At 51.4% G+C, this 25,608-nt stretch overlaps 1 protein-coding gene across 28 annotated transcripts in view; it reads right to left on the bottom strand.

Annotated features, from left to right (window-relative positions):
- MYT1L (myelin transcription factor 1 like) overlaps positions 1–25,608 on the bottom strand; it is a 363,194-nt gene that overhangs the window by 30,061 nt on the left and 307,525 nt on the right. For 26 of the 28 annotated variants that reach the window (XM_074331624.1, XM_074331629.1, XM_019752014.2 and 23 more), the window contains one exon: positions 950–1,012. The exons of the other annotated variants lie outside the window; for them this stretch is intronic. In XM_074331624.1, coding sequence (XP_074187725.1) covers positions 950–1,012 — 63 coding nt within the window. The remainder of the gene's footprint in view (positions 1–949; positions 1,013–25,608) is intronic. 28 annotated transcript variants of the gene reach the window in all.

The raw sequence follows: 25,608 nt of genomic DNA on the forward strand, positions 1-25,608 counted from the left end.
GAGTGCAGAAGAATAGGACTCGCGGTCAGGTCTTTGAGGAAACTGCCCAGCACGTGAGCTCAGCCTCTAATCCACACCGTGCCAGCCAGCCAGTGACGCCTGCTCTGACCACGGGGAGGCGGTCACTTGGGGCCACAGGACCCCCTCACTGGACCTGCTGGGCCAGGCCGCGGCCGACATTGCTCTTGCTGGCCTAACCCTCCCTTACACCTTTTTTGTTCTTTTCTGTGCAGTGGGGGTGGAGGGACGCACTTAAAGCAGGAGGTGTGTGTCCTCTCAGCCTGCCCGCTCTGTGACCTGGCCTTAGGGCGCGGGGAGCCAGCAGCGGGCCTTGGACTTGGCTCATTTGTTAGATGCAGCTGGTGACCATTGCTGCACGGGCCTCGGTCCACAAGCTTCTTGCCCCCCCCCCAGCACTGGCTTGTCCTGAACTGAACGGGACAAGAAACTACTGTGCCTGACCACAGGGTCCACACCCCTGTGCAGACGGAGCACCTCTCACCTCTGACACAGCCTGGCACAAAAGGCTCACTGAATGTGGGCTCGCACAGACTTGTGTTTCCTCACACGGCTGAATCGCCCTGCTGTACTCAGACACCGCCTCTCGGGAGTGACAGTGCTGAGACTTTGGAAGGGTCAGGTCTGTGTGTCAGCTCTGTGGATCCCGTGGCTCACACCTCAATGTTTAAGGACAGCTCCCAGTGGCATTAGCAAGCTGGCCTGTCAGTGACTGTTCTCAGGAGCTTAGCTTGTCTTGTGCTACTGGGGGACTCCAGTGGACGGAGCAGCTGCAGGACAAGCAGCTGTCAGGAGGAGCCTGTGGTCCCTGGGTCCCTGCGGCTGCCCTGCCAGCAGAATCAGCCAGCGCACTGCATGCCAGGCTGTTGGCCACACTGCCATGCGTGGTGACGAGAAACAACAGCTTCGAGAGAAGAAAACCTGTACGTACCTTCGATGGGAAGCGTAGTTGCCAGTGATGTGCCCAGAGCCATCACAGCCAGGGGTGGGGCACCTACAACCAAAATGCAAATTGGCAATTTACTGGAGAGAAATGAAATTCCCTGGACAGTTAACTTCCTTTTTATCTGGAAAGTGAACTCGCTTTGAGGCTTAACTTCCTCAGTGAAGCAGAGAAATGGAGCTGGAAGGCCCCTGGCTGGCGTGGACGTGGCCCACCTGCCACCACTGCCAGATACCAGCCTCGGGCCACCTCTTCCCTCCAGCACAATGACATTTTCTGGAGGAGCCTGGTCTCAGTAACTGCCTGGGATTTGGCACCGTCTGGGGCGTGCTTGGCCCCACGACCACTCGTCTGGGGTCTCTGTTCCCCCCCACATGCTCCTTCTCTTTTTGCCACTTGACGTCCAGTCGGGCCAGTCAGGCCATTTACGGCAGGGCTTGTTGTCACACCAACCCTTAGGTGAAGCTGGATTTTTACATGAAGGGACACACAGTGGTCTAAGAGAACGGACGTCGTCCAAACCCACACCGCCATTGTCACGGGCTCCCATTCAACTGCCTCACCACACCCCGGTTAAGTCCTGACTGTGGACCAACCAGGCCGAGGCCAAGTCAGCCAGGGAGCCGGGGTCGGTCACAGGCCTTCAGGTCCCGAGGCAGCGCCCCAGTTCCTGCACCATCCCACCGCCACTGCTCTGACGGGAGAGAATGCTTTTAAACAATCTCATCATTAGTGCCCTCACGTAGCGTCTTCAATGTGCCATCCCAACAATAATCAGATGGTTCAACAAAAATATTTGCACACTGTTATTTCAGCTGCATCTGTACCCACCACACATGTAAAAATTAGGACAAAAATTAAGAAAATTTCTTATTTCTGTTCATTAAATTTGTAACGTTCAAAAAATAAGAAGGAGGAGACAGACATTTAGGGGGATGGGAGAGAATGTACTTGGGAAATGTAGTGGGTCTTGGGCCTGGTGTCAGTATTGAGACCAGTCAGCCAGGCTGTGTCCTCCTGTGGGGAGGTGCAGGTGAGGGCACACAGGTGGGCTGGAGTTAATCAGCCTGAGGTGTAATGAGTGTTATTCGGATGGGCAGGCAAGAGTGGCAAGGGACTTGACATAGAGTAATAAAATGATGGCGCCTGGCTTGAAGCTCTGGAAGGAGAGAAAAGACGCCATGGGGCTGGGGGATGGAATCAGTGGATTATTAAATCCCTGTGGGTCAACCAAAAAAATGAAAAACGGAAAACAACTAAACAAGGACAGAGTCACAGTAATTACTACTGTCACTGAGCTCGTGTGCCCCACCCCTACTCGATGAGAACCTGGATTCCTGGCAAGGCCAGATATCACACATTTTAAGTATTTACTAAGCGTGTGCTGCTTCCACGAGATTTCAGTCTGCTTTCCACTCAGGAAGTCACCTGGAATTGGGGGTTGAGACCAGGCCCACAGAGGGACGTCCTCACCACCAGATGAGCGTGGGCAGGGCTGGGGCCCATGCAACGGGACCCTGCTCCTCTGCATGGTGTCGTGAGTGACACTTGATGTACAGACCACTCTGGTATTCAGAGATCGCCGAATTCTCCTTTAGTCCCAAGAAAGGGAACATAAATCTAGGTCTGCCAGCTGCCATGTCATCCTAAAGGTTAAAGTCTAACTTACAGCCTGTGCTCTGGGAGAATTAAGAAGTAACTTAGTGAAAAGGGACTAGAGAAACCGCTGGTGTGTGTAAGTGGATTCGGGATTTTAAAAATAGGCGTTTGAGACAGAACACGGAGATGCTCACAACAGAATCTACGTACCAAGAACAACGCCCCCAAATCTGATGACCTGCCTTCTGTTGAAGTAACAGCTGTTTATGTTCCACCATAAGACTACTCCGTCAACTGCTAAGGAATTATTTTCTAAAAAACAACCTAAATGACTGAACTTAAATAGCTGATTTCCCAAATGGCACCTCATGGGGACAGACTGAACCCAGAATGCTCACACAGGGAGGGGATTTGAAAGCAATAAAATCATTCTAAGAAAAGCCAATCTTCGTGCAACTTTCTGTCCTGAAAATGTATCAAGAAACAGAAATGCTTCCTACTGGCCAATAACATATACTTGGCTTTACTTTTTTGAAAAAAAAAAAAAAAAAAAATCCTTAAACTCTTCCTAATTTAAGTACTTAGTGCAAATTTATTTAAAATTTATTCTTTTTAACATGAGTAGAAAGTTTTTCATATGCCATTTTTTTTTGATGGGGCAGGAGGAGGTTGACATACTCTGTTCAAGTTTAAAGTGAGGCATTATAACCAACATCATAAAAATGACAATCAGATTTTACCAATTAAGAAACGGGGGGGCGGAGGCCGCCTGGTGGCTCAGGCGGTTAGAGCTCCATGCTCCTAACTCCGACGAAGGCTGCCGGTTCGATTCACACATGGGCCAGTGGGCTCTCAACCACAAGGTTTGCGGTTCAACTCCTCGAGTCCTGCAAGGGATGGTGGGCAGCGCCCCCTGCAACTAAGATTGAACACGGCACCTTGAGCTGAGCTGCTGCTGAGCTCCCGGATGGCTCAGCTGGTTGGAGCGCGTCCTCTCAACCACAAGGTTGCTGGTTCAACTCCAGCAAGGGATGGTGGGCTGTGCCCCCTGCAACTAGCAACGGCAACTGGACCTGGAGCTGAGCTGCGCCCTCCACAACTAAGACTGAAAGGACAACAACTAGAAGCTGAACAGCACCCTCCACAACTAAGATTGAAAGGACAACAACTTGACTTGGAAAAAAATCCTGGAAGTACACACTGTTCCCCAATAAAGTCCAGTTCCCCTTCCCCAATAAAATCTTAAAAAAGAAAGAAAAGAAACGGGTGATTTTTGGAGTGGTTTTTATGTGATTAAACTATTTACAAACATGCCATCTGATAAAAAGAGGCATTTAAAAAGTTCTTTATCACCATAAAAACAAAATCTTGATTTGGCTCATTTTCCGAGCTTTCACTGTGTTGGGGAAGAAAAAACATAGGTACCAGGTTAGACAGAGGGGCCGGACCCCAGCTCTGCTACTTGCTGGCTGTGTCACTGCCAGGATTCATCGTCCTCATGGGGACAACCCGCCCACCCGTCTAGGGCTGAGGATGGAAGGAGGGTGGCTGCCCAAGGGTCCTGCTCTACCCTCCTCCTCCCCGCCCTTCCCGCCGGCCAGCAGAACCCAGGCTCGCCCAGGCTGTGTATGCTCCAAGGACCTCGCATTGCCTGGTTAGCGCCCCCCACCCCCCTGCAGTAGCCACTTTGGTCTGAGGCGGTAACCTCTGTGTGTCTCTGGGTGGCGCAAGGCAGCCCCGTGTGGTTCCTCACTGTGCCTTCTTCTAACAGCCCTGGGTATTCATTTTATGTTACTGCTCGAGACTTCTGGGCTGTTTTTCAACTCTTAGATTTACATGCGAATTTCTCGGCTAAGAAAACTCAACATGCAAAAATAGTTTCTGAAGCCAGTGCATGAGGAAATGATTATTCATCTAACAAAAGGGTCTGTGCTTGTCATTTGGAGCCTGCGCTTGGACCCCTGCTAACGGGGGTGGAAAACCGACCAGCAAACATCGGCTCTGCATCTTCCTGTCTAGAGGGCATCTTCTCCGTGAAGGGAGGCCTCCGTGGTCAGAATCACACAGCACATGCGGCACAGCAAGGCTTCAAACGGCAGCAGGGAGTGAGGGGTTGCCATGGAAACTCCTGTAAGGCAGGCGCCCGGTTCTCAGGCGGTCCCAGGAAGAGCGGCGCCCCTCCGTGTCCTGCGTGCTGCCTGGAAGTTGTCACACAGACAATGGCACACATCCCTATGCTTAGGGATGTAAGGTTGTGTTAAATAAAATACCTGCTTAGGATATTTTGTCTCTCCCGCTCCAAAGGTACTCTTGCTGCAACCACTCTGAGAAAGCAAATGATGAAGGAATACTCTTAGCATCTATCCTCACCTCCTTATGCACAGATTTGAGACAAAAAACATTTGGCCTCATCTATGATCCTGCATCACCCTGGGATTAAGCAACACTGAGAGAAAACACTTCTGGGTAGTACATGTTATTATTTGGCAAGAAAAATTGGTCTTGTACAGACGTTTAAAAGTGGTGATGAAAGTATAATAAAGTTTTAAATAGTGTTGAAGTTTTGCAGAATCCAGGCAAAACCGAAACCAAAGCAAAACTAAACCAGAACCACTCACAAACTTTGGGATTTATGAATTTATGAAACCAGCCCTTCTCAAGGAGGAACACACTGAGTCCCGCTGCTTTGGCAGAACCCAGACGGCAGAGACTCTGAGCCAGAACCTTCCAGAATGCCTTCCTGTTCATTGCTTTCTCTTTACTATTTTCCACCACAAGAAATGTCCTATTTGGACCCCTACAGGAATCATCACCAGTCACACCTCCATGGAGGTCATAAGCTATGTCCCCTAACACCAAAAGACAACTTAATAGGTATGCAGTAAGTACATAATCATGAAAAGCATGTCATGTTGCATAGGCACACGTCACAAAAATATGATGACAGGCCAACTGGCCTCTCAAGTTTGCCTCTGACGTGTCCTTATGCAAGACCTGTAACCTAGGAGCGTGCTATTGTCTCCCACCTACAAAGCATCACCTTGACACAGGGTAGCAGCCGTACCAGTAGTCACGTTATCTGTCACTACTCATTCACACTCGTAAGAACACTCGTGACGTGCCTCCTTCACACTGAATCACCCCTCTGTCTTTCACAAGTAAATATGATAGAACATGAGAAGTTAATTTAAGACATTTAAAATATGAACTACAGTTAAAAATCTCATACATAAAGGCTGAAAATACTGCCATCATGTTTGAATTCTATCTGGACTTGACCGTGGAATCGGCCTAACCCGGTTGAAACAACCCCACCTGGTGCATTTGCATACATGCCTGGATTTTGAGCGTAGGCGCTAAGACATACACAAAAATGCTCACGGACTATTAGGAATAAGAATATAAAATGCCAGACAGATACACCTTGAGCTCTTTGAAGAATTCCATGCAGAGCTTTTAACAGTCTTTTGTATTCCTTGCTTTCATGGCAACTCTGTCAAAGAAACTTAGTAAGTAAAACAAAAAATATGAAAAACATGTAATTTTTTTCTTACTGCCCTCAATGTTCAAAGAAATCAGAAAAACGTAAAATTAGACCTTGTCTCTAGTACCAAAACTTATTAGTAAATTGGAATGATTTCGGTTACCTATATATAAAAGCCTTTGCCCCATTTATATAAAAAGTTGAATTTAAAAACATTTTTTTCCCTAAAGAGATATGTTTCTAGAAACATATCTCTTTAGTTTGATTTTTTTGTCTCATAAATAAGAAAAAAATAAAGAAATGTAGAGTGCAAAATAAAAATATTTTGAAATAAAAAAATGACATATGCTTTTTTTTATGCTACAACTCTGCAATTTTTTCCCCCAAACTGAAAGAAATCAGGTCACTTAAAAAAAAAAAAAAGCAACATATACCACTCTGCCCAGTTTCTTAAATATACTACCTGAAACTCAAGGAAAGGCAAAAGTCTTGTGGATCACATTTCAATCTGTAAGACATTCAACAATTTTCTCTTTTGAAATTCAACATGAAGTGTGCGCATTGTCAGTTTCTCCTGTTCTCCCTCCTTCCTTGACAGTCAGGTGAAGAGGAGCTTTCACAGTGCAGTTTAGAGGTTTCAGTGTTTAGAAAACCCACACATTTCAAAATGTGAAGTCAACCCACTGACACTAGAATTTGGGTGGAAGACTTGGCTTCTGACGTCCGTGACATGTAAACAGAAGACACTTTTTTCTTTTGGTTCTAGTACTTTCTTTAAAAATTACAATCAGAAACACACATAAATGAAGCAGAATTTTACCATTCATAGGACTGAAATATTTTTTCACTTTGGTGACGGAGGAACAGGCCTCAGGTTGCTAAGAAAGCAGGTGTCCTCCTCAGTCAATAAACATGGCAGCTGTGGTTCTTGCGAGCCCTGGGCTGACAGAATGGGGGGCTGTGTGCTGGGGTCAGCAGCAGAGGCCCGGAGGGGTTGGTGGGTGTTGGGGCTTGGGCGTCCCAGCTGGCCCGGTAATTGTGCGGGCCAGAGCACACACTGTAAACTCACTGCATGGCACACTCATGATGCGAGCCACTGACACGCAGGTATTCACGCGCAGGGTTCCATTCTGACCTCGAGGCCCACAGCCTGTCATCAGCCTTGGGTCACCTGTAACGTATGCCGCGTGAAACCTGCCCTCTGCCCTCCCCCGACTGGGGCCAGGGAGACCCGGGCTCTAGGCAAACGGCTGAGAGGAGGCTGAGTCTGGCCCGTTCCTGGGTCCACCTTCCGGGGACACTCGCGTTGCAGGTGTGGCTGCCTGGGGAGCTCCAGTGTGCACGCTGCAGGCAGTTTTCCCTTTTCACTCGTGAGCCTGCAAAGCGTCACCTGCCGGTTGTCTGTGCCCACCGTGCTGGTGAGCCGAGCGGGGTGGGAGCCTGGCTCGGCCCAAGGGGTGTCCCAGGTAAACCAGGCCGGCTCCTGTGCGCAGCGGCCAGATGTCCCTCACACGTGCAGACGGGCCTCACGGAACGGCCGTGGCCCTGGGAAGCTGCAGCCGGAGCTCCGAGCTATGCCTGTCTGGCCGCAGGGCAGCCGCTAAGCAGGGGCTGGGGCAGCCAAGTCAGAAGTGGATGTGGGCGCGGAGGACCCAGGCGGAAAGCACAAAGGTGGCTGGTGCAGCGGACTCAAGGCCATAGGAACCTCCATTCTAACCTCATGTCGACACCGTGTGGGCGACAGTTGCCATTCAGGGGCCTGTGGGCAGGCGCCGTGATGCTCATAAGGCTGGGGCTCCGCAGAGACCCCACAGGCCGACAGGCTGGGGGAGGGACACACAGGAAGGACTCACCTCTGGCTGCTGACACCAAGCTCTAAACAGTGTCACTTACATGCCGAGAAGCAGGTTTTTAAACATACTGAGAAGCGTGTGTGTGCTGTTGCAGGGGGTCCCTTCTGGCCATGGGGGGGACAGCACTGACCTGTGCGACCACGAGTCGTGAGTCACCCCCCCCCCCCACGCTTTACTCAGCGCTGTCACAGCATTCCCCGTCTCTGAGAGGGAGAAAGCATTTGTCACCACGTCCACTTGCCACGTCCACTTGCCGCGATGGTGGGGAGTCACACAGCAGGTGAGCCCTCCGTTGTGGAAGCTGACTGCTAGGGTGGGATGGGACAGGGAGGGTTGGGAGCGCAGGCCTGGGGCGGCTGGGCTGACAACACCCATTTTCCAAGCACCCTGGATCCAGGGCCGGCACCTGGGACACAGCTGGTGACCTACCCCGCTCAAGGCTGCGCTGCCTCTGCTCGCAGGCCTGCAGGCAGGGCGGACGGGAGCAGGACAACAGCCACCAACACAGCCCTTGCTCGCTTTGTCAGGTCAGAGGGCATGCCGGGTCACATGTGAGCGCGCCGGGTGTCACATGGCTGGGACTGCAAAGCTGTACAAGCTACTGGGATCCAGTGACATCAGTTCCATTTCTCTGTCCACAGACGGTTTAAAACTACTTGTAAGTTAAATAGAGAAGGCGGTTTATATAGTTTAGAAGCAGTTCGGTTTTCTAAGGCTCAGAGACTTCAGGGAGCTTTAGGGGAGGCGGGTGCCCCAGGACTGAAAAAAGGAAAGATTCTAGGGCCACAGAGCCGGGAGGGCAGCCGTCCAGGTTCCCTCTTAGCTGAAATCCTGTTCCTATTTGTAATTTTTTAAAAAACTTTTGTTTCTCCTGTTTTTCCTATGTTTGTAGGGCTTTTACATTTTTTTGAACCTCTATTCTGTCTCATAGACAAAGAGTTTCTAACTCGGATCAGAGAAATTACAAGACTCCACGTTCATCTGCAACCTGTGTGATCTAGAATTTTCTCTGCTGCCTCCTCACACTTTGGGCCACTCTGGGTCTTCTCCCCTCCCATCCCCCAGGTCCTGCCTCCTGCCCTAGCCTCCTGTTTATAACTAACGGGTTTTAAAACACTGTTTTCAGTTTATTTTCTCTTCTGTCGTCAATCTCTCATTTAAAAAATGGAGTTCTAGCACGTTCTCCCTTCCTCCTATGGAATCTGCCCTTTCCCCTGTTTTACATCGTATTTTTTGGTCAAATTTATAAATGATTTCACTAATTCTCAGTTTTGCCAAAGGTTTTAAAAATACATTATTTTATATCAAGGAGACAGATCCAAGTCGGTGAAGAATACTGTTTAAGGTCACACAAGGAGCGACAGAGCCGCGATTAGAACAAAAATCTCTCCTCTTCTCTGCTGGTGCTTTTTCATTCCACTAGACGCTTTTCAAATGTCCCCTTATTATCAATGACTCCCCCTACGAATCTATCTATCATAGGGTCTCCCCCTCCTGTCAGGGTCAGGTTCATTTGTTTATTTATTGACCCATATGGAGTTCTCAGTGTCCTATAAAATGGGAGGAGAGGGAGAGGTTAGGAAAGTAACACGGAATTCCTTGAGACTTCTGTGTCGAGGACACATCCATCAGTGGTTTCCAAAACTCATTGGTTGTCCTGATGCCCCTTCAGGCATGAGCAGAGCCCACAAGAACAGTCAGAGCTGCGGGGTGGATGTGAACGGCTGAGGGAGTCAGGCAGGAGGCAGAGGAGGTAAGAAGACCAGGCACTGGGAGGGCGGGTGGAGGAGGCTGCTGCAGGCGCTTGACGGGGACCCGAATTCTCAGAGATGCCGATCCAGGACAGTGCTGACTACATGGCCTGCCGAGGCCCAGGAGGTGGCAGGGACACTGGGTCTACCCTGTGCCGGCCTCTCATGGCTCTGCACGCCAGTCCCCTGTGCTGGACACTGCTATGGTCACCCCACCTCCTAGACGACACAGGCGGAGGCTCACGTGCCCAGGGCAGGAGTGCAAAGCCGGGCGTGCACCCTGCCGTCAGCTCAAGGGGCGCTGGGCTTAGCGGTGGCATAACCGGTGCGTCTGCTGGGGGTGCTTAAGGGAACACAGGAGCAGACCGGAAGTCAAAAGGGAGGTGTGAGTGGAAGGGAGCAGCAGGGGCGGAGTGGGGTCCCCAGCAGGGAGAAGGGCCGGAGCACAGCTGGAAGGAGGCAGAGCAGACCGTGCTGTGAACGGGGAAAGCTCTGCTTACTTGTCCAGGAGAAAGATGACTTAAAATGGGGAGGGAGGAAGGGAGAGTCGGGACAGGGACACTGTGAAGGGGGCAGGAATGAGGATGCACTGCAGACACAACTGGCAGGTGACTGATGGCCGCCCAAAGGCAGGAGAGAAAGGGACTGACTGGTCACAGCAGGTGGGGGGCAAGAGAGCCAAATGGAAGGTGTCCTCGTCCCCACAGACAGGTCACTGGGTGGGGAGAGAGGTGGGTACAGGAGTGGGCTGCTCTCCCCTAGACGTGTGCAGCCTGGGCAGTGGAGCGCTGGCCCTGACAGAAAGGTAAATTCCTCAGCGCGCCCCACCTCCAGGCCATGCGCACCCCACTTGTGTGCACTGCCAGGGGCCCCTCTGCCTTGACTCACAACCATCTCAGGGCCTGCACTGTGTCCTGCTGTCTCCTCCCACCATCGGAGGCTTGGTTTGAACCTGCAGGGATAACCACCCAGCTGAGGCAGGTGTCCTTGTCCTCAAGGGCCCTGCAATGTGCCCGAGAGGAAGCAGCCCCTGGAAAGGACCTGGGACGGAGTGGACGCTGTGGGAATCAGAACAGCAAACACAGAAGGAAGGCGCCTGCAGACGGTGGGGTGGGTGCAGGGGTGCAGGGGCGGCCCGCGTCCTGAGAGCAGGTCTGCCGTGGTCTGCTGCTGTCTGCAGCTCCCAGGGCACTGCATGTGTCACTGGTGTAGTGACACCCACAGGTCCAGGTCACTGTGGACAGACTGCCCTCCCCCCGTGAGCTATACTTCATTAATATGTGAATGGAAAACTGTTCCAAATAAAAATATGTTACAGAGTCTGCTGATTGTGGAAAATGTAAATATTAACAATATCTGTATTTCATGCATAGCAATTATGGACCTGGTTTTTAAGAAAATCAGTTTACAGTCTGGCTGTTCCAGAGTGTATTTTAATGGGAACCTGACTTGCCTGACACCTGAATGTGTTTCTTAGGGAAAGAATCACATTTAAAAATGATTTTTATGTACGCTATGAAGCAAGAATAGGAACGATTTTTGAAGGAGAAAGAGAAAGAAGGGAAAGGAGGAAAAAACCTCCATAGTGGAAATCCAGTGCTTAAGGGGCTTGCAGTAGCTTTTAATTTTCATGTCTCATTAGCAATTGTGCATGGGGGCCCCTCCTGGGCCCAGAAGGCAGGAAAAGTGCCACCAGCTGGGAGGGAGGCCCTTTGGGGGCTCCCACAGGTGGGAGGACACATCCCCTGCAGCCCCCCAGAGGCCCTGCTACTGGGAGGGGGAGCGGCAGAGAGGGAGTGAGTTGCTATGGCAACCGCCTCCCTCCCTCAAGCCCTCTGCACAGGAAAATTTAAGAGCAGTTGTGAGCAGCAGGGAGCTGAGTGGGAGTTGCTGCCTGAGGGCGGGCGGGCGGGCGGGGTACAGCGAGGGCAGGGCTGCCTTTCAGCTCAAGCAGCTGTCTCACCCAGGATGACACACCAACCAGAGCCAGGACCATGGGGACACATGGGGCCTTCAGAATGTCATGAATGGGTCCACCCTGCAGCCAGGACCCACCTGGGACCACCCGGAGAGTCTGAGTCACACCAGCCCAAAGCTTGGTGGCATTTGTGTCCCCAAACAGGTCAGAATCATGAGCTGCCCCAGTCCTTCCACGCTATCAAAAAAGCATGAACCCTGGGGTTCTGTGTGAGGGCCCGTTATAGGGCCCCTGCTCACGTCACCCTAGAAGCAGGTCCAAGGAAGGGCGCCACGCTGCTGCCATAACACCTGGAGCTGTAAGTGCAGCGCTCTGACTCGGTGCTGTCACCTCAGCACGGTCTCTGTGCTGGGAGGGGTGTGTGTGTGCACATGTGTAAGAGACAAGACTCTGTGCCTCACACACACAGGCCCACGGGAGGAGAGCTCTTGGGGACTGATCAGGGACGGCAGCTCTGCAGACGCGAGGGACAAGCATGTGGCCCTGAGCACGTGCCCTTGTCCCTTCTGTGTCTGCAGTCTGTCTGCACAGCTCCCCTGTCCTCTGAGGGCACAGCATCAGGCAGGTCAGTGCTGACGTCCTCAAGCCAGTCTTCCTCTAAGACCCAGAAGGTTGCTGTTATTTTCCGTTTTAGAGATGAAAAGATGGAGGTCCACGGAAAGTCACGTAACTAGTGTGGGCTAACTAGTGCAGGCTAATTAGTCCAGGCTAACTAGTGTAGGCTAACTAATTCAGGCTAAACAGTCCAGCTAACTAGTGCAAGCCAACTAACTAGTGCAGACTAACCAGTGCAGGCTAACTAGTCCAGGCTAACCAGTCCAGCTAACTAGTACAAGCCAACTAACTAGTGCAGGCTAACCAGTGCAGGCTAACCAATCCAGGCTGTCCAGCTAGTAAGTGACCAAAGCAGGCTGTGTATCACCTGTGTGAATCTGGAGCTGTGCTTGGCCCAGGGCGCTATGTGGGCGTTGACTTAAGTCAGGAAAGAGCTAGTGACCTAAAAAGCTCGTTAAGCGGAAAGCATGTGAAGAACACACCACCTTCCTGCTGTGACTGTAAATCTGGCCGGCGCAGGGTTGATGACCCCCGTCTCGCATCTTTTCAGGCTAAGCTTTCAAACGTGGGACAGCCTTCTTCCCACTTGGTGCATGATGTCTGTTCTGACTGCGGTTCTCTGCAAGGGAAGGCCCACCTCGCAGAAGCTGTGGCAGAAGCCCCAAACCCGGCCTTTGTGACCAGGAGTCCGCCTTCATCCGTCTTTGGACCGAAGCCCAGGCTGCAGGAGAAGACGAGGGTGGGTTTCTCCCAGGTGGCGGCACCAGACCAGCACAGCCTCAGGGGCTGGGCCAGGCTGGCCTGGGTCACGTCTGCCGCACGTAGCTCGGAACCGGGGACCCGGCAGGGGCATTTTATATGATGGCTGTGGCTCACGCGGCCTATCCGCACCCACTGCACACGAGAAACCTCTGTCATCAGGATTGTTTCCTCCTCCAGTTTGGGAAGCTCGGGTTGCAATCCTGCCTTTGTGCAGAGCAGCTCTGAAGTCCCAGTCAGTGCAGCACGTGTTCTTGGAAGGCAGAGCCCCACACACAGGCATCACAGTGCGCGCTTCCCGGTCCACGGGGGTCCTGTCTGCAGGCCAGCAGCCCAGTGCTGAGCCCGTCTCTTCTCCTGCCACCTGACTGCCCTTCCGTCCTGCCCGCTGCTGTAGCTACTTGCTGTGAAGGGGACACAGGATTTCGACACATCCCAGTCTTCACAAGAGGACAAGGAAGGCGGGCAGGGAATGGAGTTATCAGACGAGGCTGTTGAGGGGGAGACGGTCTGTTCTTAACAGCACAGCCCTTGGTTTCTGGAACCAGGTAACAGGTTTCCCAAAGTACGGAATGAAGTCTCACCAAAAAGCCGCCGTTTAGAGGAACTGGACACCACATGACTTCGGTGTCTGAATTGAACTGTCCTCTCTTCTTAGGCAACACCTTTAAACCCAAAGGCCGACCACATAAAGAGCCGTGGAAACCTGCCTGCGGGCTGATGGGAGGGCCCTGGTCAGGCTGGGGGGTTTGGCAACAAAGTTGCCCTGTGACCCAGGAAAGTCGCCCGCAGCTGTGGCCTGTCAGGCGAGGGCAGTGAGCAGTAGTCACGCTGTGGCTGCCCAGGGCACTGGACGGCACACCGGCCTTGAGAGGGGGTGTCACACACTGCTGCCACCTTTCCTAATAGGAAAGCCGATATTCAGGATCCCGACTTGCTAGAGGCCACTTAGCTGGATGTGGACTGCGCCCGTCTGCCTCCCTGACACCGGGGCCCGTCTGCCTCCCTGACACCGGGGCCGGCCATACCCCGCTCTTGTCCCTCAGGGCAGCTGCCCCGTCTGGGCCGGTCCACCCTTCGGCATCTTCAGGACACAAAGCAGCTGCTTAAGCACTGAGTGCCTTTGGAGCGAGGTGGCTGGGTGAGGTGCCAGCGCGGCGTTCAGGGGCTGGCAGGGATGGGATGTGGCTACTACGTGTCACTGGACGCAAGGCTTAACTAAGCTCACTGCTCTGCAGTGGGAGGGAGGCACCAGCGCCGCCCTGAAGCTGACGCCAAGGCTGGCCCAAGACCGCTGAGTCCTGCACGAATCACAGTGGGTCCCGCATGAGACACACGCTGTGACTGATGGTGGGTCCAGGTGCTGCTGGTGCTGGTGGCACGAGAATACAGCTAGGAAAGCTGGCGCCTCATGGGCTGTGTGACAGACGCCTGGATCTATCTGACCGGCTCAGCCCTGTGTCTATAAAAGGGGGAAGAAGAGAGGATTCTCAATGTCTCCTGCATGTTCCAACCTACAGCAACATACAGGGCATAAGAAACGCCTCCACTTCCATTATATTCTCACACGCCATCCAAAAAAGGCAAGAGAACTGAAGCAAGGACCCAGGGTAGTTTGAAAAATGAAGAAATGACAGAGAAAAACGATCAAAATATGCCAGTTGGGAGTGTTTCAGAATTCAGGTGGTGACGAGGGGCTGAGATCAGTGAATGGGGGTTAGATCTGATGTGAATTTGATGGGCTGATGGACATTTTTATTTGAAGATTTAAAACCTGATTTGCAAGTCTGACATAAGAATTTTAAAACTGCACCATATTAGACGAGAGAAGACATATTAGGAAAATGGAATCTTTTTGTCTTTGAAATATTTTGATCTTGGTTGTTGGAGTTTTAAACCTAAAAAGTTTAATTTCATTCATTCTTTGCCGGAACTGGGGCAGCCTTCGGTGTCGGTTACCTTTGTCTTTTTCCTGCCTCCCGCAGACCCCGAATCTTTCCACTTCATAGCTCCCGAAACCCCTTCAGCTTGGCCACCAGTCCATTGGGCTGGTCCCTGCCTCTGTCTTGTCTCAGACCACGTTTGCTCACTAGCAAACCCTATATCACTTTTTCTGGGCATTGGGTGCTATTCTGAGCACTTTACAAACATGAAGTGTTTAAGCTTTATAACGAACTATCAAGGGGGTACCAGAACAGCCCCACTTTGTAGACCGCCACTGGAGAAGTTAAGTGCTGGCTGAAGGTATCAGCTGTGGGGGGCCAGCCGGGGTCTGGGCCAGAAAGCCTGGTCAGCCCTGCGAAACACTGCTGTCTGCTTTCGATTCTGAAAGACGAGAGCCCTCCCCGGTGCCATCAAGAGGCTGGATGAGGCCAACTCCGACGCTTACGTCTTTCTTCCATCACATTTCTAAAAACCCAAAGATTTTTAAATGCTTCTAGGTCCTTGAGAGTCCTTATTGATTGAAATATTGACTAGGTTTTTAAAATAAGTTTCCAAAGCAAACAAGTAATAGACACATCCCAAATACTGCCAATGAAACAATAAACAAAAATTTAAATTATTTCTACTCAGCCTAAAAACTTGCTCCATTTGCTATCCCTGGGGAATTAAAGGCCAGAGACTGGCACCTGTAATGGCAGAAAGTCTTGTTGTCATAATATGAACGGAAAAACCAGCAGAAATGCCGTAAAGAGAAGCCAGAGACCCCACGGTGAGTATGGGGGGACGTGACTGGTCACTGCAGGATTGTTCTGACAGTGAGGTGAAAGGGACGGAAGGAGGGCTCCCTTCTGAAAGGCCAGACTTAATCAAAGTGACTGAAAGTTATGGTTCAACAAAATTCCCCAAGGATATGTTCAGTGCCGAGTGCGAGCCGCCCGTGGATGCCCAACTCAGGGGGAACACGCCCACACCTGGGGCGCTTGGAGCCAGCCTTCCACTGGGTCCCCAGGGAGCCCTGACCCCACATACGTGAGCCGCGCTCAGTCGGAGGAACTAAGCTGAAAACATCACACCCTGATTTTAAAACAAGCAAAAATAGAAAATCCAACCAATAGATCTGTACTTTAGCCCAAGTCTGGAAAACAGGTAAAATTCAATTTTTTCTGGGGTGAGTTTTAAATGTGGAGAAGCAGATTGGAAAGATCGTTCATTCCTTCCAACAAGCCTTAGGGTCCAACTTCCTGCTTTGTGAAGACTAACTGCCTGACGTATGGAAAAGAGCTTCTTTCCCTCTTTTAATAACTGATTATATTGGTTCAGCTTTTCAAACTCTGCTGACTGCTGACTGACATGGGCCAGGCCTGGGCTCCTCCCGTGAACACATGCCATGAAGACAGCTGGGAACCTGGCACACGCATTGAGGGCACAGCCGAGGGCACCAGGCCCTCTCCCCAGCTGCCAGTCCTGTAGCCAAGAGTGTCTGTCTTTTCTCTGTTACTCACTCAGAGTTCAGGAAGCTGCGTGGGCTGGGCAGAGGGCAAGGTGGGAGCCATGTCACCTGCCTGTGCCAATGTTTGCAGGGTGGACATCGACCGACTGTCTCTCACAAGCAACTACAGCAGTGGTCCCACTCTGGCTGCTATACAGAGGTGACATCATAAAGGTCACCACCATCACTGCCTGCTTTCCACCCAGAGAAAGAGAATTTCAAACTCACTGAAACCTACCAGATAATCTCGCCCAATCCCCTGACTTCCTGGGGAGAGACTGTAGCTTGGACAAATGGCCGCATTTGCCCACGGTCACCTGGCTGGCCTGTCTGCTGACCCCACTGACCTTCCTCAACAAGTGTCCCTTCAGAATCCGTGGGTTCCCTTCAAGGTTGGGCTGTACGAATAAACTTACTCTGCTCATTCATTGCTCATTTACTCCGCGGCTTAGATCCCTAGCATTGTGTCAAATGCTCCAGTGGGTGTGTGGAAGGGGTCAAATGAGCCGAGTCCTACCCTCAGGGGCCTGCGTTCTGGAGCACCGCACAGGCCAGCACACAGCCCGTGGAAGACAAACACGGTCGCCGCAGGAAGGAGTCAGCGCCCGTGGGTGAGAAGTGGAGGGTTAGGGAACTGGTGGGCTGGCCTCATTCTGTGCCTGGGCTGCAGTACGCAGGTTGGATCTGGGTCACGAAAAGGGTCAAGGAAGGTCATGTCCAAGGGCACCACAAGATTTTTGTACTATGAAATGTGCATAGATTTTTAAATGGTGGTTTAAGAATTAAGAAGTATGCATTTTAGGACCTCTTATTCTGTCTTTAAGACTCAAGGTGAAATAGTCTGCAGACCTACAAGTGTGGCATTGCCTTCCTGTTGTAGGTAAAATCCAGGCTTTTCTACCATGAGAAGGCATGGCTCCCAAGGACATCAACCTCTCTGCTTCTCTCTCCTGCCCCTAACACGGAGCTGGCAGGAACGACACCGAAATCCAGGCAGGTCCTCGCAGCAACAAGTGGAAAGAGACACGTTTGGTTACCAGATCCCTGCTGATGACAGCCTGGTAACAGTCCCTGCCCCCCACAGACACGCAGGTTAGCGCACTCATGATTTGTGCCCGTGCACCTCCCTGGCCTCAGCCTGGCTGGGGGGGGGGGGGCGCAGAGGGGAGAGCTTTGCTGCCTCCTGCCCCGTGGTGTCACTGTGTGCACCAGGCGCCTGCCCTGACAGACAGCTGTCCTGCGTCTTTGATTACATGTTAAAGAATACGGCAGCTACACCGTCTTCCCAAGTCAGGTGTACAGTTTTGATTTCTGGAATAGCCCTCTGTCTCAGTGCGAACCCACAGTGCCGTCTGCGCGGGCTGTCCCATCAACATATCGAAACCCTTTTATGCTACCCGTTCTGGGCCTCTGTGATGGAACGGAGGAGCAGTGACACTGGAGGGGAAAGATTTGTGACAGGATTTCCAAATTTTGAGACAATTTTCATTTTCCAAAAGTAATCAGATTATCCTGGGCCCCTCCCACAGATGTTAGAACAGACGGAGCCAGAGGGGAGCTGGGCTGTGGTTTTGGTGGCACGAGCAGGAACCTCTGGTTTTCTTGGTCTACACCACTCCTGGCGATTCATTCCTCTAGTGCCGCAGCTTTAATCCGTATGTTGACAACCTGCTCTAGGGTTCCCGCCAGGCTCCCTCCTGCGCCGCACACTTGCTCACACAACTCTCTCCTGGATTCGGAAGGTCCTCCAGCCCTCGATGCCTGCACGTATGTGGATATCGGCAGCTACTGTGAATGCATATGTCCAGCTCACACGCCACAGCCTGCCGCAAACCTCCCCTCGGGCAGCCTCCCGCTTCAGGCAATGGCTGCTGGGAGCACCTGGCGAGCTGTTCTGCTTGCCTGCTCTCCCTCACATGCCCACATCTGTCCTGTGGCAAATCCTGTTAGTTCTGCTGACAAACAGCCAGAGTCTGACCACTCTCATCCCTGCAGCGCTCCTTACCTGGGTTGTCGTCACGTCATCTCCCACCTGACTTGTCCCTAGGTCCTCCCAGCTGGCCTTGCTGCTACTTTCACCATCCTACAAGCTGCCGTCTCCATGGTAACTGGAGTGATTTGTAGGACTATGTCAGATGATGTCACTGAGGTGCTAGCACTCAGATCTGGGCCTGGGACTCAAAGTCCCGCCAGGTGCCTCTAAGCCCCTATGGGACTTCCACTGCTGGGCTTCATGTTCTAGAACCTTCCTGTGCCACACCTCCTGGCTCCGTGGTGTCCCTGTAAGCGCACAGGGACTGTGCCTCTGCTGTTTCCGGGCCGTCAGGATGCAGCAGACGACAGGGACTCGCTTTGTTCACCGTGCGCTGGAGCCTCCCCACAGCAGCAGCCAGACAACAGGGGTCACATGCAGATCACAGGGAGCCGCTCAGACCTTCGCCTGCTGTTGTCATGAAGCTTAGATAAGAGCCTCTGAGTTGTTAGTTCCATAAAATAAATTGTGTACGTCCAGTATGTCACCCACCACACTTGACGAGCACATTCATCTGTGGTCCACTGCCCTCATCTCCGCTCTCAGAAGAGGCCAGCTGGGGTGCCCGCTCGCTCGCCCCGAGGCCCTGCCTGGGTGCTGGCTCGCTCGCCGCGAGGCCTGGTGCTGGGGGCTGTGCTGTTGCTGTTAAAATGGAAGCTACAGAAACAACCCCTGCCCCGAAATGCCATACAGCTATTCAAAATAAGATTATGTAACCTACATGTTAAGCAAAAAGCAGGCTTCAAAACCACAGATGGCTTGTGATTCATAAAAACATTAACATATCTCTAGACAGATGAGGTTACAAACAATTTTTTCCCTACTTCTCTATTTTTTCAGCCTATATTAGTTTTATTTCCAAAAAGTCATTTTCAAATTTCCTTGTCTTCAGAGCACGTTTTTCCCTCTTAGATGCGAGGACACACATGCCAGGGTGGGTGACTGGGTGCGTAGCATGGCTATTTTTATGTTAACAGATTGAAAGTACGTTGGAAAGGCCCGTGAGCACTTGGCCACAGGAGGAGAAAATGATGAACAGGAGCCGAGGAGATGAGCCACTGCCACTCACACATCTGTGCTGCGGACGGAGCAGAGAGGGAGCGCGGCAAGGCTCGTGGTCACGTGTCTGTGAATGTGAAAGTAAGACAGGGCTGCTCTCTGTGGGCTCTGAGGTCCTGAGGTTGAGAATTAGCCAAAGCAAGTCACCTCTGTGAATGCTAGGTTGTGCCAAGTGCAAACAGTGACATCTCCCGAGCTCAGATGCGGGCAGTAACTGGGACGGGAAGGGCTGAAGTTCACCTGTAGAGCCTGTAAGAGAAATACTTCCCATCTAATGGAGAACAGGCTTCTAACAACTACACAGCCCCAAGGAGTGACACTGCCTATGCGAATTACAAGCTAGTTTATTTAGTCACTAAAGAAGGGCCTTAGGCCCTCCCTTTGAGAACCCCTGGTTAACCAAATTTGAATTTCTGTACAAGTTTGAAAGTCATGAAATTGATTCTTTAAAAATTAACCTAAGTGAGCCATTCCACTAACTTAGAGTGAACGCTGCCCTCATGGTCCGAAACAGTGAGGTTTCGTGCAACACGCAAGTCTTCTGTACTGAAAACGCTACGCTGGGAAATGCATGTCACATTCAGTTGTTTTATTTTTTTTATCTTTTTTTTATTGGGGATGGGGAACAGGACTTTACTGGGGTACAGTGAGTACTTCCAGGACTTTTTTTCCAAGTCAAGTTGTTGTCCTTTCAGTCTTAGTTGTAGAGGGTACAGCTCAGCTCCAGGTCCAGTTGCCATTGCTAGTTGCAGGGGCGCAGCCCACCATCCTTTGTGGGAGTTGAACCAGCAACCTTGTGGTTGAGAGGATGCGCTCCAACCAACTGAGCCATCCAGGAGCTCAGCGGCAGCTCAGCTCAAGGTGCCGTGTTCAATCTTAGTTGCAGAGGGCGCTGCCCACCATCCCTTGCGGGATTCAAAGAGTTGAACCGGCAACCTTGTGGTTGAGAGCCCACTGGCCCATGTGGGAATCGAACCGGCCACCTTCGGAGTTAGGAGCATGGAGCTCCAACCGCCTGAGCCATGGGGCCGGCCCCCATATTGTTTTAATCTGCCTACAAGTGGCATCAGATAGAAACGGAGGACATATGTGTGTATGTATACATGTAAGTATCAGAGGATTACCCTATATGTCAATGGCTCAATAACATGACAACAACAGCGAGTACCCACACGCCAAAAACAGCGCCATAAACTTTTCAGTCATCGACATAAAGTATTCCTGAACAGTTACTGCGATGTGAGAAAATACACGAAGAACAACCGTATCAACGAGGCGAAGGGTCTGCGTCACTCTGCCCAACATGGATGTCACTGATGCATGCGGCGATTTGCAGATGAATCCGTGAAATGAAATGCACATTAAGATTCAGGGTCTTCGATTCAGACGCCCCATTCAAACGCCCAGTGGCCACGTGTGGCTGTGGCTCTGCCCTGGACAGTGCGGGTGAGAGCAAGCCCGCCCGTCACCCCAGGGTCCTGGGAGCAGCCCTGCAGACACTTGTGTCATAAGGCCTGATGACACCTGTGTTTTGACTAGAAAATATTTGCCGATACTGAAAGTTTTTTCTTAAAACGTCGGGTAAGAGCGGGACCCTCTATCAATTTATTCTATTACAATATTCTTGAATTCTCTTTGACTGTAAACAGGACGTCTCCATCTCTTAATCATGGGTAGAGGAAACATTACGCTTCTGAGGACCTAGAGACTCAGAATATAGACAACTCGATGGAATTCGCTAGTGCCGGGGACATACCTCCCTCTGTAAGAATGCAACTAAAGGAGAGAGCAGATGAGATGTAACTTTGCATGAATTGTCATGTGTTGGGCTATGTATTTACACGGCTCACAGATACAGGTGGGTTAACTGCTCTTTTCGAGCTTCTCTGCTGCTGGATCCTCCCTTGCCCACAAACAGCCCTTCCATGGCTTCAGAGTTTCCATTCTAGGAAGAAACCCAAAGAGAATGGCTCTTGTTCCTGAAATTGCCAAGAAAAATGCCCTCCAAAATCCTTGTCAATGATTTCCCAAAGGGAACATCTACTTTATTTCCAATTTCACTCATTTTGCTCTAGGGACTATAAATCAGTGACGTGTTTACTGGAATAAAACCTCCCATCTACAGTTAAGGGCCTGTGTGACCTAGTGCTTACTGGCCAGACGTCCCACGGCAGCAGGTGGCCTCTCCCCCTGCCCAGGGGCTAGGGGCGTGGCTCAGAGTCACCCCAGAGGAGCCAAGAATGAAATGAGAAGGGGACCGGACGCCCAATAATTAGGAAAGGCCAAATTTAACTAGAAGACTCAAAGACAATTTAACTTGTTTTAGGAAAGGCAATATGTGCCTTTTGAATCCTGGCCACCAGCACAGACGACAAAATGTCTGTACACACGTGTGTACACTAGTAATATATAGTTAAAGATGTGTGTAGACATGTTTAAAATCACTTCAAAACTGCTGCACTTAAAATTTTAAGGAAAATAATTTTTTGTTCACATGCCTCAAATATGCTGTACGTTTGATAAAGGAAAGTAATCCACAAGTTAAAAAATAAATTTATTCAGAGAATAATTTTAAATAGTTTGTTGAGGACGTATAACTCTACCTTGGATTAGATGACAAATTATGTTTTATTTGCTTAGAAATAGGCAGTGTGATTCAGTCTTTTCTGATGTCTGCATATACTGTTTCAGCTTTTCAAACTGGGGGATGGGGCACCGAGAAATGTTTTGCAGGAAAGGTCTCCCTAGGGCTTCTTCCACCTTCGAAACGTCCCCCACATTTGTCACAGTAATAAGCATGACAATCTCCCACCAGCTTTAGACATTCTCCCCACCCCCTGGAAAGGACATGGGGCTCCAGTTTCCAAGTACAAACACAGGGCAGTCACAGCCCCTGCTTTGTAAAGGGCGTGTGGGAATTGTTCAAGTGGCAAAACAAATGAGCTGAGCAGGAAGGCAGCACACACGACAGGTTGAAGGTGAAACAGAAGGCGAACGCCGATTGAATCCACCATCTTTGAGAAAAAGTAAGCTGATTTCCCAGAGTGGGGTTTGCTGAAGTCAAATTCCCTCATCACAGCAGCCAATGAAAAAGGTCCAGAAGCCTTAACGTGAGGCTTCAGGTATTTTGTGACTTAGCTGGTTGTGGGTTGCGGAATCGTATCTACTTTTCATCATGTTTTATTTAATTTTGATGAAAATGGGTGGTGAAATAACAATGAACAATTTAAGGATTTCATTTGCCATAGGCCAGAAACCAAGGTTTCCAGAGGCCAAGTCCACACCCCCTCGCGAAAACCCCCTTCCTGGCAGTGCCCATTCAGGCTTCCTGGGATGAGCCACTGCTTTAAAGTTGGCCCCTCAGAGGCACCTGACTGAGCGGCTCTGCCCAGGGGCTGCCCTGTCTGCAGTGTCCCCACCAGCCCCTGGGGGGCGGGGGTCGTCCCCTTCCACTCAGCCTGCCAGGCCAGCCCCAGCCTTCTCCACTCCCGCCTGGCTCTGCCCACTGTGCCACCCACCGCATGCCAAGTGGTTTCCTGCAAGGAGCCCCCTCTAGCCTCCCCTCTGCATGGGTCCAGTGTTCAGACTCTGGCCCTTTCAGGCCACGGCCGAGCTGCAGGATGCGTCCCATCCGGCCCTGCTGCTCTCTGGGCTGACCCAGCAGCCGCTCTGTGACCGTGCCTGCTCCTCCACACGGAGGCCAGTGGCCTGCTGACCACATACCTGGCTTGACCTGCCCTGACCGGCACCACATGTATCCCCTCTCTGTTCCCGCCCACATGGTGGCTCTGGCTGGAACTGCTGTTCCTCTCTGGTCTGCCTCAAGACACTGACCGTCAGTTCTGAGGGTGGGACCATCTCCTCTCTGGGTGCTGATGACATGTTTGGAAAATGAATGGATGGATGGAACAGCTCAGTTAATAGTTTCCCCAAAAGGTCTTCTCACGGCTGCTGCTTCCACCTGGAAGTGAGACGGCGAGGGGCTTTCAAACCTGTCCCCCCACCGAGAGCCACGGGTGTGAGTGCGGAGGTGCAGGGACGGCGGCGGGATGCTCGGGGGCAGCGTTGCCGTGCGCACTAAACGGTGCTCAAACCGCGAACTGTGACAACCAGGTGTGGACTCCTCCTATGGGAGCACACACACTGGGGGACGCGCGGGAGGGGACAGGGCACAGCCCACCGAGACCTGGAACAGCTTCCAGGACCTTCTAGCAAGGGCGACACAGCAGGGACTCTTAACAGATAAGCTGGTCTCTTATCTTTCTTTTGAATTAAAGGGCTTGGTGTAAAGTGCTCCCAATCTAGAGGCTCCAAGCCTTGGGAGTGAATTAAAATCCTTATTTCAGGGACATCATAAAAGGTGACGAATACCAAGTCCTCTCATAAACGTTAAATTAATTTTTACATTTTCTGTCTTTGAATTCTGCTTAATGCTTTCACAGAGCCCAGAAATTTAAAAAGAGCTATCTATGGAGCTCTGTGTGCCAACACTGTGGACGGTGTTTACTGTCTGCCCACTGTGTGCCTGGCGGCAGGATGAGCCCGTCACAGATGATGAGGAGACCAGGAGTTAGACAACGTTCCCCTCGGCCCGAGAGGCTATGCTCCACATTTTGTTTTACACAGAGAATCTATTCATTCAAAAGTGTGTTTGGACTATTAAATGTTTATCCTATATCTCTGCCTTGCTTTGATTACCTAAGTCTGATTTTTACTCGAATTTTACCAAAATCTGCATCAAAACCTGGATGATGGGGAGATGGGGGGAGGGAAGCATAACAAATGGAAACCAACGCCCCTAAATTGCATTTCTACACTGCTGGACTTCGGGAGTGTGTTTATGAAGCACAGATTCCTGATAATGTGCATTAAACACCGAAGTTTTTGTTTGTTTGTGGTTGGTCTGTGTGAGCAAGCAGCTGGGGAAAGGTGAAGAAGGCTCAGCAGTCTGGTCCAACGCCCGAGCACAAGGAGGCAGGCAGATCCGCGCAGTTACCACAGTGAGCACCCACGTTCACATGCAGGCGGGGGGCGCCCAGTCCCCCTGCCCCCCGTGGCGCCCCTGCGTGGGGCTGCGCACCACGTGTGCTGGGCAAACGGGAACAGAAACAGGCTCTTGCCATAACGCAACCTGAGCAGCTCAGTGAGCCGAGACCTGCGCGGTGCGGTGCGGCTTGTTTTCACTTGTGTGTGTGCGTGTAATTGGAGTCGTCCTCAGACACTCGAATTTGGGAAGTTTCACTATATCGTGCTTATGTCTGTCTCTCACATGGAACTTATTTTTATGGCCCTAGTATGACCGCGTAAAAGCCTACCTGCAGCAAGCTGTACTGTAGGGTGTTCTTGAACAACTGCCTACTGCACACTTTATAAACCTCTTACAGACGTGAAAATCTAACTGGAGGGCGAGGTTCCTGCCAGGGCAAGGACAGAATGCGCTTATCAGATTGGGGAAAGGCCTGCGATGCAGTTCCTGGAAGGTCAGCAGCCATCACTGGACCAGATCCCGTTTATCTCACCGTGTGGGTCATGGAGAAAAGCTGCATGAGGCTGAGGTGGAGAGCTTCGCGGAAAGAACATGGGGTGTGTGTGTGGGGGTGTGTGTGCAGCCACAGGTAAATACAAACCTTTAATTCCCCATCACTAAACAGCACGCCTACAGGGTTATAAATTTTGAAGAGGTAGCATGATGTGTGTGAAAGTTCTGTCCCTGCCACCTGTTGTCTGTGGGTCGTGGCGGAGCCACCTAACCACCAGGCCGCGGTCCCCACCTCTGGAGAACAGGTCTGAGCCTTCCACGTCTCCTCACAGAGGAGACAGGCTGTGCACAGGGCTTTGTGACAGTGACAGTGACATGTTTCATCATCAGCAGTGCAGTTGTGGGTCCGGAAGGTGCTCACGGACTCGCTGGCCACACGCGGTACGAGGCGTGCGCTTCTCACCCACAGACAGACGCTCTGCACCCACGCATTTCCTGGGAGCCCTGCCGGCTGCCGAATAAAATGACTTTCCTAACTGGAATGAGGCTCTTTGAAGTAAAAGGTTATGTGCTGCCAGCCCCTTGCAATGGGGACACTGACCTCTCAGCAACTTCTGTCCTGAAGGAGCTAAATGTACAGAGGTGACCACACCCTCCGGTAAGGA

Source organism: Rhinolophus sinicus, linkage group LG05, assembly GCF_036562045.2.
Source record: "Rhinolophus sinicus isolate RSC01 linkage group LG05, ASM3656204v1, whole genome shotgun sequence".
NCBI classification, from domain to species: Eukaryota; Metazoa; Chordata; class Mammalia; order Chiroptera; family Rhinolophidae; genus Rhinolophus; species Rhinolophus sinicus.